General features: G+C 46.5%; 1 protein-coding gene across 1 annotated transcript in view; it reads left to right on the plus strand.

Moving 5' to 3' along the window:
* The first annotated feature begins 226 nt into the window (after positions 1-226).
* The window catches only part of LOC124021707 (slit homolog 2 protein-like), a 50221-nt gene continuing 37172 nt past the window's right edge, over positions 227-13275 (plus strand). Inside the window, exons 1-2 of the mRNA XM_046336823.1 lie at positions 227-1793; positions 5639-5710. Of these exons, the coding sequence (XP_046192779.1) occupies positions 1603-1793; positions 5639-5710 (263 nt within the window). The 5' untranslated portion in view covers positions 227-1602. The remainder of the gene's footprint in view (positions 1794-5638; positions 5711-13275) is intronic.

Below are 13275 nucleotides of genomic sequence, written 5' to 3' on the forward strand. Positions count from 1 at the left end.
ATACACAAACCGCGCGACTGCGTCAGGCAGTGTGACGCTGTGTTTGAGCACCGTACAAGGTAGAGGGGTAGCGGGCAGGAGTCGGGTTCGGGGCGGGGGTAGGGGAGGAGTTATCCGGCCAGTATAAAGCTTCCAGGGCTTGGGGTTGGAAAGGGAGTTCCCTGGTCCACACTGCTGTGAGTTCGCACGTTAAAAACAGAGGGTGAAACCCCCCCCAGCCCATGGAGACAGAAACACCGAAATAAACGGCACGGATTAACGGATGAGATTGACAGCCGAAACGCGCGGTTAGGAGAATTTGTAACATTGAACAGGTTTGACGCAGCGCTGTTATAAACAAACCCCGGTTGATTCTGCAGACAGAGACACGGAGGTATTCTCTACCCCCCTCCCTTTGACTCGTTACTATTCCTGCAACATTACCTCAACTTTCCTGCGGGGTTTATTTGGGATACTACTACCTGAACCGTTTTGGATCTAACAACCTCCTAATTAGGCTACTGTCCTCCGCTGTGTTTCCGCTCCTGGGTTTGGATTATTTTGTATTTCTGCTGCTGTGGTGAACACTTGTAACCTTCAAGGATCTCTCAAGAGTGATTTTTGAAGGTGCACCGACCCGTAGGTTACGATTGGTTTACGGTGGTTACTTTCCAAGACGGGCCTCGTCTCTTCTCTACACCGCTCACGGCATCAGGTGGCCGGCCACTGCAGAGAGAGAGAGAGAGAGAGAGAGTGGTCTAACGCACAGCGTCGCTCTGCCTCGGAGGAAAACGCAGACTCGTCATTGTGTGTGTGTGTGTTCGAGTGATAGAGAGAGAGAAAGGGAGAGTGAGAGGAAGGGAGAAAAGAGGGATTGAGTGTGTGTGTGCGTGCGAGGTGTTGCTTGGACAGACGCAGTGGAAACGTTCCCGTTTTCTTCTCTTCTCCCTCACACACACACACGCAGTCTCGGAGAGCTCTTTCACCGACAACTCACACACGGAGTGTGATTCTAAGCACGGGGCTCTTCCCGGTGTTAAACGGACGTCTGAAGGGAAATCAATACCTCAGCCACGTTGACCTGCACGAGATCACGATTTCTTCGCTCTGCGCGTGCTGTGAATGAATAGTATAACAGCCAATCACTCACCCACCTCGCGCTGTGTCTAATCTCACCTGGTGTGTGTGTGTGAGAGGAGAGGGCGAGTGTGTGTGTGTGTTCGCCAAAGGTTCATTAGGAGGTGTTTCTTGGGTTTACCGTGTATACATCGCTTCACACGGAGGGGATTACCGCACTGCATGCCGCGGCCATGTGGGAGAACTTTGTGCCGCTCTAGCGCCAGTTGTCCGTCTACCAGCCTGCCGCCCTGCCGCACTCTCTTTCCGCCCGGCCGCTGTCATCCAGACTTGCGGGTTTCGTCTGACATGTGATTTTTATATACTACAATAAAACCGCAACAACGAGGAGGAGCAAAGCACACAAAATAAACAAACAGAAAGAGAGAGAGAACGAGTTGGAATTCTCCTCGTGGGATTTTAACTCCTCCTGTGGATTTACAACCCTTCGGTGACTCCTCGGCTCCTCTCCTTGGTAGGCTACCAAACCAGTCCACTGCAGTGATAATGTCCCTACGGTCGGCCTCAGCTCTGGGTCTGTGTCGCTGTCTGCTGGTCCTGGTGGTCCTGGGGCTGTCCAGCCGGGCAGAGGGTCAGCCATGCCCGGCGCAGTGCTCCTGTTCCGGCTCTACTGTGGACTGTCACGGCCAGGGTCTCCGCAGCGTTCCCAGGAATATACCACGCAATGCAGAGAGACTGTGAGTATATACAGTAGTCACTATATAGTTTATCGTCTACCCCCCCTGGAGTCTATAATATAGACCAGGGGTATTAGGACTGTAGTCACTGTAGTCACTATATAGTTTATTGTCTACCCCCCCTGGAGTCTATAATATAGACCAGGGGTATTAGGACTGTAGTCACTGTATAGTTTATTGTCTACCCCTCCCTGAAGGCTATAATATAGACCAGGGGTATTAGGACTGTAGTCACTATATAGTTTATTGTCTGCCCTCCCTGAAGGCTATAATATAGACCAGGGGTATTAGGACTGTAGTCACTATATAGTTTATTGTCTCCCCCCCTGAAGTCACTATATAGTTTATTGTCTCCCCCCCTGAAGGCTATAATATAGACCAGGGGTATTAGGACTGTAGTCACTATATAGTTTATTGTCTGCCCTCCCTGAAGTCTATAATATAGACCAGGGGTATTAGGACTGTAGTCACTATATAGTTTATTGTCTCCCCTCCCTGAAGTCTATAATATAGACCAGGGGTATTAGGACTGTAGTCACTGTATAGTTTATTGTCTACCCCCCCCTGAAGGCTATAATATAGACCAGGGGTATTAGGTTATTGTCACCCCCCTGGAGTCTATAATATAGACCAGGGGTATTAGGACTGTAGTCACTATATAGTTTATTGTCTCTCCCTATAATATAGACCTGAAGTCTATAATATAGACCAGGGGTATTAGGACTGTAGTCACTATATAGTTTATTGTCTCCCCTCCCTGAAGGCTATAATATAGACCAGGGGTATTAGGACTGTAGTCACTATATAGTTTATTGTCTGCCCTCCCTGAAGTCTATAATATAGACCAGGGGTATTAGGACTGTAGTCACTATATAGTTTATTGTCTCTCCTCCCTGAAGTCTATAATATAGACCAGGGGTATTAGGACAGTAGTCACTATATAGTTTATTGTCTCTCCTCCCTGAAGTCTATAATATAGACCAGGGGTATTAGGACTGTAGTCACTATATAGTTTATTGTCTCCCCTCCCTGAAGGCTATAATATAGACCAGGGGTATTAGGTCACTGTAGTCACTATATAGTTTATTGTCACCCTCTATAATATAGACCAGGGGTATTGACTGTAGTCACTATATAGTTTATAAAGGCTATAATATAGACCAGGGGTATTAGGACTGTAGTCACTATATAGTTTATTGTCTCTCCTCCCTGAAGTCTATAATATAGACCAGGGGTATTAGGACAGTAGTCACTATATAGTTTATTGTCTCTCCTCCCTGAAGTCTATAATATAGACCAGGGGTATTAGGACTGTAGTCACTGTAGTCACTATATAGTTTATTGTCTGCCCTCCCTGAAGTCTATAATATAGACCAGGGGTATTAGGACTGTAGTCACTATATAGTTTATTGTCACCCCTCCCTGATGGCTATAATATAGACCAGGGGTATTAGGACTGTAGTCACTATATAGTTTATTGTCTCTCCTCCCTGAAGGCTATAATATAGACCAGGGGTATTAGGACTGTAGTCACTATATAGTTTATTGTCACCCCTCCCTGAAGGCTATAATATAGACCAGGGGTATTAGGGCTGTAGTCACTGTAGTCACTATATAGTTTATTGTCTCCCCTCCCTGAAGTCTATAATATAGACCAGGGGTATTAGGACTGTAGTCACTATATAGTTTATTGTCTCCCCTCCCTGAAGGCTATAATATAGACCAGGGGTATTAGGACCTATCCACAGGTTGTACTGGGGAAGACTCATGGGGGAGTAGCTGCTAAATGGCATATATTATTATTATTATATTATATTAGAGTAGGGTTGCTGGTAAATTCACATGAAGGTGATACAACATTCAGTAGGTGATACAGTAACCTTTAAAAGGTTGGGAACCACTGATATAGCCAGCCATTATCCTAATATATTGATGATATTATCTGCTGTTAAGGTCCTACAACAGAGTCCTCCATTCAAGTCCATTCTGATGAAGTGGTTCTCACAACAGAACCACAGAATAACCTCGTGGCTCGTTTTTATAGAACCGTATTGATAATTAAAAAGAAGTGGCGCAGGAAATGGTTCCCATTGGTATCGGACAGTTGATTTAATTTGACCCGTTTTAAAGTCGGTTCATGAAGTTTACGGGTTTATGTTTTGACGTCTCGGGCTGTTGTAACGCGAAAAGCCTCAGCCCGAAACACACACACACACACACACACACACACACACACACACACACACACACACACACACACACACACACACACACACACACACACACACACACACACACACACACACACACACACACACACACACACACACACACACACACACATTAACACACACATTAACACACACACACACACACATTAACACACACACACACACACACATTAACACACACACACACACACACACATTAACACACACACACATTAACACACACATTAACACACACACACATTAACACACACACACACACATTAACACACACACACATTAACACACACACACATTAACACACACTCACACACACACACATTAACACACACACACACACACACACACACACACACACACACACACACACACACACACACACACACACACACACACACACACACACACACACACACACACACACACACACACACACACACACACACACACACACACACACACACACACACACATTAACACACACACACACACATTAACACACACACACACAGCTCGAACTAATCAAAAACGGATTTAGTGAATGTACTTTTAAGCTAATAAAGCCGGTAGGAGAGTTTTTCTACCCACTGTGGAGATGGATGTGGTTTTGTTAAACTAAAATAAAGCCTGTAGGAGATGGATGTGGTTTTGTTAAACTAAAATAAAGCCTGTAGGAGATGGATGTGGTTTTGTTAAACTAAAATAAAGCCTGTAGGAGATAGATGTGGTTTTGTTAAACTAAAATAAAGCCTGTAGGAGATGGATGTGGTTTTGTTAAACTAAAATAAAGCCTGTAGGAGATGGATGTGGTTTTGTTAAACTAAAATAAAGCCTGTAGGAGATGGATGTGGTTTTGTTAAACTAAAATAAAGCCTGTAGGAGACGGATGTGGTTTTGTTAAACTAAAATAAAGCCTGTAGGAGACGGATGTGGTTTTGTTAAACTAAAATAAAGCCTGTAGGAGATGGATGTGGTTTTGTTAAACTAAAATAAAGCCTGTAGGAGACGGATGTGGTTTTGTTAAACTAAAATAAAGCCTGTAGGAGATGGATGTGGTTTTGTTAAACTAAAACATTTTCATTTACCCTTCAACAGATGGAACTAACGATCTCCTAATGTCGCCTCCTACAATTAAACTGTTACACCTTGCTTTATCCTGCTCATAGTTATCTCATCATTCCTTTATCCTGCTCATCGTTATCTCATCATTCCTTTATCCTGCTCATAGTTATCTCATCATTCCTTTATCCTGCTCATAGTTATCTCATCATTCCTTTATCCTGCTCATCGTTATCTCATCATTCCTTTATCCTGCTCATCGTTATCTCATCATTCCTTTATCCTGCTCATAGTTATCTCATCATTCCTTTATCCTACTCATCTTTATCTCATCATTCCTTTATCCTGCTCATGAATCCGGAGATTCTCTTCCATCGTTTGTTTTAAATTCAGTCATTTAATTGTGGCCTAAATAACGTCAATAACCAGGGTAATACTGGCACAGTGTAGGTTGTGTGTTATTCAAATCTGTTTTTTAGAACATGTTTTAAATATGAATGATTGTTTATTTATGTTTGTGTCCATATTGTAACTCATCGTTTCGTCTTGATTCTCCAGGGATCTGAACGCTAATAATCTGACTAAAATCACCAAGGCCGACTTCGCTGGACTGAGGAATCTGCGTGTGCTGTAAGTAGTCGGCTATAGTTATTACAACGGAACCTATAGTTATTACAACGGGAACCTATAGTTATTACAACGGGAACCTTTAGTTATTACAACGGGAACCTTTAGTTATTACAACGGGAACCTTTAGTTATTACAACGGGAACCTTTAGTTATTACAACGGGAACCTATAGTTATTACAACGGGAACCTATAGTTATTACAACGGGAACCTATAGTTATTACAACGGGAACCTTTAGTTATTAACCTATGGTTATTACAATGGGAACCTATAGTTATTACCACGGGAACCTATAGTTATTACCACGGGAACCTATAGTTATTAACCTATAGTTATTACAATGGGAACCTATAGTTATAGTTATTACAACGGGAACCTATAGTTATTACAACGGGAACCTATAGTTATTACAACGGGAACCTATAGTTATTACAACGGGAACCTATAGTTATTACAACGGGAACCTATAGTTATTACAACGGGAACCTATAGTTATTACAACGGGAACCTATAGTTATTACAACGGGAATCTATAGTTATTACAACGGGAACTTTTAGTTATTACAACGGGAATCTATAGTTATTAACCTATAGTTATTACCACGGGTACCTATAGTTATTAACCTATAGTTATTACAACGGGAACCTATAGTTATTACAACGGGAACCTTTAGTTATTACAACGGGAACCTATAGTTATTAACCTATAGTTATTACAACGGGAACCTATTGTTATTACCACGGGAACCTTTAGTTATTACAACGGGTACCTATAGTTATTAACCTATAGTTATTACAACGGGAACCTATAGTTATTACAACGGGAACCTATAGTTATTACCACGGGAACCTATAGTTATTAACCTATAGTTATTACAACGGGAACCTATAGTTATTACAACGGGAACCTATAGTTATTACAACGGGAACCTATAGTTATTACAACGGGAACCTATAGTTATTAACCTATAGTTATTACCACAGGAACCTATAGTTATTACCACGGGAACCTATAGTTATTACCACGGGAACCTATAGTTATTACCACGGGAACCTATAGTTATTACAACGGGAACCTATAGTTATTACAACGGGAACCTATAGTTATTACAACGGGAACCTATAGTTATTACAACGGGAACCTATAGTTATTACAACGGGAACCTTTAGTTACTACCACGGGAACCTGTAGTTATTACCACGGGAACCTGTAGTTATTACCACGGGAACCTTTAGTTATTACCACGGGAACCTATAGTTATTACCACGGGAACCTATAGTTATTACCATGGGAACCTATAGTTATTACAACGGGAACCTATAGTTATTACAACGGGAAACTATAGTTATTACAACGGGAACCTATAGTTCTTACCACGGGAACCTATAGTTCTTACCACGGGAACCTATAGTTCTTACCACGGGAACCTATAGTTCTTACCACGGGAACCTATAGTTATTACCACGGGAACCAATAGTTATTACAACGGGAACCTATAGTTATTAACCTATAGTTATTACCACGGGAACCTATAGTTATTACCACGGGAACCTATAGTTATTACCACGGGAACCTATAGTTATTACAACGGGAACCTATAGTTATTACAACGGGAACCTATAGTTATTACAACGGGAACCTATAGTTATTACAACGGGAACCTTTAGTTACTACCACGGGAACCTGTAGTTATTACCACGGGAACCTGTAGTTATTACCACGGGAACCTTTAGTTATTACCACAGGAACCTATAGTTATTACCACGGGAACCTATAGTTATTACCATGGGAACCTATAGTTATTACCATGGGAACCTATAGTTATTACAACGGGAACCTATAGTTATTACAACAGGAAACTATAGTTATTACAACGGGAACCTATAGTTATTACAACGGGAACCTATAGTTCTTACCACGGGAACCTATAGTTCTTACCACGGGAACCTATAGTTATTACAACGGGAACCTATAGTTATTACAACGGGAACCTATAGTTATTACAACGGGAACCTATAGTTATTAACCTATAGTTATTACAACGGGAACCTATAGTTATTAACCTATAGTTATTACAACGGGAACCTATAGTTATTAACCTATAGTTATTACCACGGAAACCTATAGTTATTACCTGGAGTCAGATACAGACCTGGAGTCAGACACAGACCTGGAGTCAGACCTGGAGTCAGATACAGACCTGGAGTCAGATACAGACCTGGAGTCAGACACAGACCTGGAGTCAGACCTGGAGTCAGATACAGACCTGGAGTCAGACCTGGAGTCAGACCTGGAGTCAGATACAGACCTGGAGTCAGACCTGGAGTCAGACCTGGAGTCAGACACAGACCTGGAGTCAGACCTGGAGTCAGATACAGACCTGGAGTCAGACCTGGAGTCAGACCTGGAGTCAGACCTGGAGTCAGATACAGACCTGGAGTCAGATACAGACCTGGAGTCAGACACAGACCTGGAGTCAGACCTGGAGTCAGATACAGACCTGGAGTCAGACCTGGAGTCAGACCTGGAGTCAGACCTGGAGTCAGACCTGGAGTCAGACACAGACCTGGAGTCAGACACAGACCTGGAGTCAGACATGGAGTCAGACCTGGAGTCAGACCTGGAGTCAGATACAGACCTGGAGTCAGGGAGTCAGACACAGACCTGGAGTCAGACACAGACCTGGAGTCAGATACAGACCTGGAGTCAGACCTGGAGTCAGATACAGACCTGGAGTCAGATACAGACCTGGAGTCAGATACAGACCTGGAGTCAGATACAGACCTGGAGTCAGACCTGGAGTCAGACCTGGAGTCAGACCTGGCGTCAGACCTGGCGTCAGACCTGGAGTCAGACCTGGAGTCAGACCTGGCGTCAGACCTGGAGTCAGACACAGACCTGGAGTCAGATACAGACCTGGACACAGACCTGGAGTCAGACACAGACCTGGAGTCAGACACAGACCTGGAGTCAGACACAGACCTGGAGTCAGACACAGACCTGGAGTCAGACCTGCAGTCAGACACAGGCCCGGAGTCAGACACAGGCCCGGAGTCAGACACAGGCCCGGAGTCAGACACAGGCCCGGAGTCAGACACAGGCCCGGAGTCAGACACAGACCTGGAGTCAGATACAGACCTGGAGTCAGATACAGACCTGGAGTCAGATACAGACCTGAAGTCAGACCTGGAGTCAGACCTGGAGTCAGATACAGACCTGTAGTCAGACCTGGAGTCAGACACAGACCTGGAGTCAGACCTGGAGTCAGACCTGGAGTCAGATACAGACCTGGAGTCAGATACAGACCTGGAGTCAGACCTGGAGTCAGACCTGGAGTCAGATACAGACCTGGAGTCAGATACAGACCTGGAGTCAGACCTGGAGTCAGATACAGACCTGGAGTCAGATACAGACCTGGAGTCAGACCTGGAGTCAGACACAGACCTGGAGTCAGACACAGACCTGGAGTCAGACCTGGAGTCAGACACAGACCTGGAGTCAGACATGGAGTCAGACCTGGACTCAGACACAGACCTGGAGTCAGATACAGACCTGGAGTCAGACACAGACCTGGAGTCAGACCTGGAGTCAGACACAGACCTGGAGTCAGACACAGACCTGGAGTCAGACACAGACCTGGAGTCAGACCTGGAGTCAGACACAGACCTGGAGTCAGACCTGGAGTCCGACACAGACCTGGAGTCAGACCTGGAGTCAGACACAGACCTGGAGTCAGACACAGACCTGGAGTCAGACACAGACCTGGAGTCAGACCTGGAGTCAGACCTGGAGTCAGACACAGACCTGGAGTCAGACACAGACCTGGAGTCAGACCTGGAGTCAGACCTGGAGTCAGACCTGGAGTCAGATACAGACCTGGAGTCAGATACAGACCTGGAGTCAGACCTGGAGTCAGACACAGACCTGGAGTCAGACACAGACCTGGAGTCAGATACAGACCTGGAGTCAGACACAGACCTGGAGTCAGACACAGACCTGGAGTCAGACCTGGAGTCAGACCTGGAGTCAGACACAGACCTGGAGTCAGACCTGGAGTCAGACCTGGAGTCAGACCTGGAGTCAGATACAGACCTGGAGTCAGATACAGACCTGGAGTCAGACACAGACCTGGAGTCAGACCTGGAGTCAGATACAGACCTGGAGTCAGACCTGGAGTCAGACCTGGAGTCAGACCTGGAGTCAGACCTGGAGTCAGACACAGACCTGGAGTCAGACACAGACCTGGAGTCAGACATGGAGTCAGACCTGGAGTCAGACCTGGAGTCAGATACAGACCTGGAGTCAGGGAGTCAGACACAGACCTGGAGTCAGACACAGACCTGGAGTCAGATACAGACCTGGAGTCAGACCTGGAGTCAGATACAGACCTGGAGTCAGATACAGACCTGGAGTCAGATACAGACCTGGAGTCAGATACAGACCTGGAGTCAGACCTGGAGTCAGACCTGGAGTCAGACCTGGCGTCAGACCTGGCGTCAGACCTGGAGTCAGACCTGGAGTCAGACCTGGCGTCAGACCTGGAGTCAGACACAGACCTGGAGTCAGATACAGACCTGGACACAGACCTGGAGTCAGACACAGACCTGGAGTCAGACACAGACCTGGAGTCAGACACAGACCTGGAGTCAGACACAGACCTGGAGTCAGACACAGACCTGGAGTCAGACCTGCAGTCAGACACAGGCCCGGAGTCAGACACAGGCCCGGAGTCAGACACAGGCCCGGAGTCAGACACAGGCCCGGAGTCAGACACAGGCCCGGAGTCAGACACAGGCCCGGAGTCAGACACAGGCCTGGAGTCAGATACAGACCTGGAGTCAGACCTGGAGTCAGACACAGACCTGGAGTCAGATACAGACCTGGAGTCAGATACAGACCTGGAGTCAGACCTGGAGTCAGACACAGACCTGGAGTCAGACCTGGAGTCAGACACAGACCTGGAGTCAGACCTGGAGTCAGACACAGACCTGGAGTCAGACCTGGAGTCAGACCCGGAGTCAGATACAGACCCGGAGTCAGATACAGACCTGGAGTCAGACCTGGAGTCAGATACAGACCCGGAGTCAGATACAGACCTGGAGTCAGACCTGGAGTCAGATACAGACCTGGAGTCAGATACAGACCTGGAGTCAGACCTGGAGTCAGATACAGACCTGGAGTCAGATACAGACCTGGAGTCAGACCTGGAGTCAGACACAGACCTGGAGTCAGACCTGGAGTCAGATACAGACCTGGAGTCAGATACAGACCTGGAGTCAGATACAGACCTGAAGTCAGACCTGGAGTCAGACACAGACCTGGAGTCAGATACAGACCTGGAGTCAGACCTGGAGTCAGATACAGACCTGGAGTCAGACCTGGAGTCAGATACAGACCTGTAGTCAGACCTGGAGTCAGACACAGACCTGGAGTCAGACCTGGAGTCAGACCTGGAGTCAGATACAGACCTGGAGTCAGATACAGACCTGGAGTCAGACCTGGAGTCAGACCTGGAGTCAGATACAGACCTGGAGTCAGATACAGACCTGGAGTCAGACCTGGAGTCAGATACAGACCTGGAGTCAGATACAGACCTGGAGTCAGACCTGGAGTCAGACACAGACCTGGAGTCAGACACAGACCTGGAGTCAGACCTGGAGTCAGACACAGACCTGGAGTCAGACATGGAGTCAGACCTGGAGTCAGACACAGACCTGGAGTCAGATACAGACCTGGAGTCAGACACAGACCTGGAGTCAGACCTGGAGTCAGACACAGACCTGGAGTCAGACACAGACCTGGAGTCAGACACAGACCTGGAGTCAGACCTGGAGTCAGACACAGACCTGGAGTCAGACCTGGAGTCCGACACAGACCTGGAGTCAGACCTGGAGTCAGACACAGACCTGGAGTCAGACACAGACCTGGAGTCAGACACAGACCTGGAGTCAGACCTGGAGTCAGACCTGGAGTCAGACACAGACCTGGAGTCAGACACAGACCTGGAGTCAGACCTGGAGTCAGACCTGGAGTCAGACCTGGAGTCAGATACAGACCTGGAGTCAGATACAGACCTGGAGTCAGACCTGGAGTCAGACACAGACCTGGAGTCAGACACAGACCTGGAGTCAGATACAGACCTGGAGTCAGACACAGACCTGGAGTCAGACACAGACCTGGAGTCAGACCTGGAGTCAGACCTGGAGTCAGACACAGACCTGGAGTCAGACCTGGAGTCAGACCTGGAGTCAGACCTGGAGTCAGATACAGACCTGGAGTCAGATACAGACCTGGAGTCAGACCTGGAGTCAGACACAGACCTGGAGTCAGACACAGACCTGGAGTCAGATACAGACCTGGAGTCAGACACAGACCTGGAGTCAGACACAGACCTGGAGTCAGACCTGGAGTCAGACACAGACCTGGAGTCAGACCTGGAGTCAGACACAGACCTGGAGTCAGACCTGGAGTCAGACCTGGAGTCAGACACAGACCTGGAGTCAGACCTGGAGTCAGATACAGACCTGGAGTCAGACATGGAGTCAGACACAGACTGGAGTCAGATCTCAAGTTTAAGCTTAAGTTAAGTTAAAGCTTGGTCACAAATGGGTCTTCCAAATGGACAATGACCCAAGCATACTTCCAAAGTTGTGGCAAAATGGCTTAAGGACAATAAATGCAAAGTGTTGGAGTGGCCATCACAAAGCCCTGACCTCAATCCTATATAACATTTGGGCAGAACTGAAAAGTGTGTGTGAGCAAGGAGACCTACAAACCTGACTTAGTTACACCAGCTCTGTCAGGAGGAATGGGCCAAAATTTACCCAACTTATTGTGGGAAGCTTGTGGAAGTCTACCCGAAACATTTGACCCAAGTTAAACCATTTAAAGGCAAAGCTACCAAATATTCATTGAGTGTGGAAACTCCTGACCCACTGGGAATATGATGAAATAAATAAAAGCTTAAATAAATAATTCTCTCTACTATTATTCTGACATTTCACATTCTTAAAATAAAGTGGTGATCCTAACTGACCTAAAACAGGGAATTGTTTTACAAGGATTAAATGTCAGGAATTGTGAAAAATGTAGTTTAAATGTATTTTAAGGTGAACTTCCGACTTCAAATGTCTGTCTGTCATGTAGCCTAATGAAGGCTGCTGTCTGTCCCTCTGTGTGTGTGTGTGTGTGTGTGTGTGTGTGTGTGTGTGTGTGTGTGTGTGTGTGTGTGTGTGTGTGTGTGTGTGTGTGTGTGTGTGTGTGTGTGTGTGTGTGTGTGTGTGTGTGTGTGTGTGTGTGTGTGTGTGTGTGTGTGTGTGTGTGTGTGTTACCGTGTCTCCATGGCCTGGCGGGCAGCAGCAGCTGTTATAGTAGTGAATCTGTGTCTGTTGCTGCCTCTCCTCAGTGTTAATCTCCATGGCCTGGCGGGCAGCAGCAGCTGTTATAGTAGTGAATCTGTGTCTGTTGCTGCCTCTCCTCAGTGTTAATCTCCATGGCCTGGCGGGCAGCAGCAGCTGTTATAGTAGTGAATCTGTGTCTGTTGCTGCCTCTCCTCAGTGTTAATC

This window comes from Oncorhynchus gorbuscha, unplaced genomic scaffold, assembly GCF_021184085.1.
Source record: "Oncorhynchus gorbuscha isolate QuinsamMale2020 ecotype Even-year unplaced genomic scaffold, OgorEven_v1.0 Un_scaffold_1176, whole genome shotgun sequence".
In the NCBI taxonomy this organism is placed as follows: Eukaryota; Metazoa; Chordata; class Actinopteri; order Salmoniformes; family Salmonidae; genus Oncorhynchus; species Oncorhynchus gorbuscha.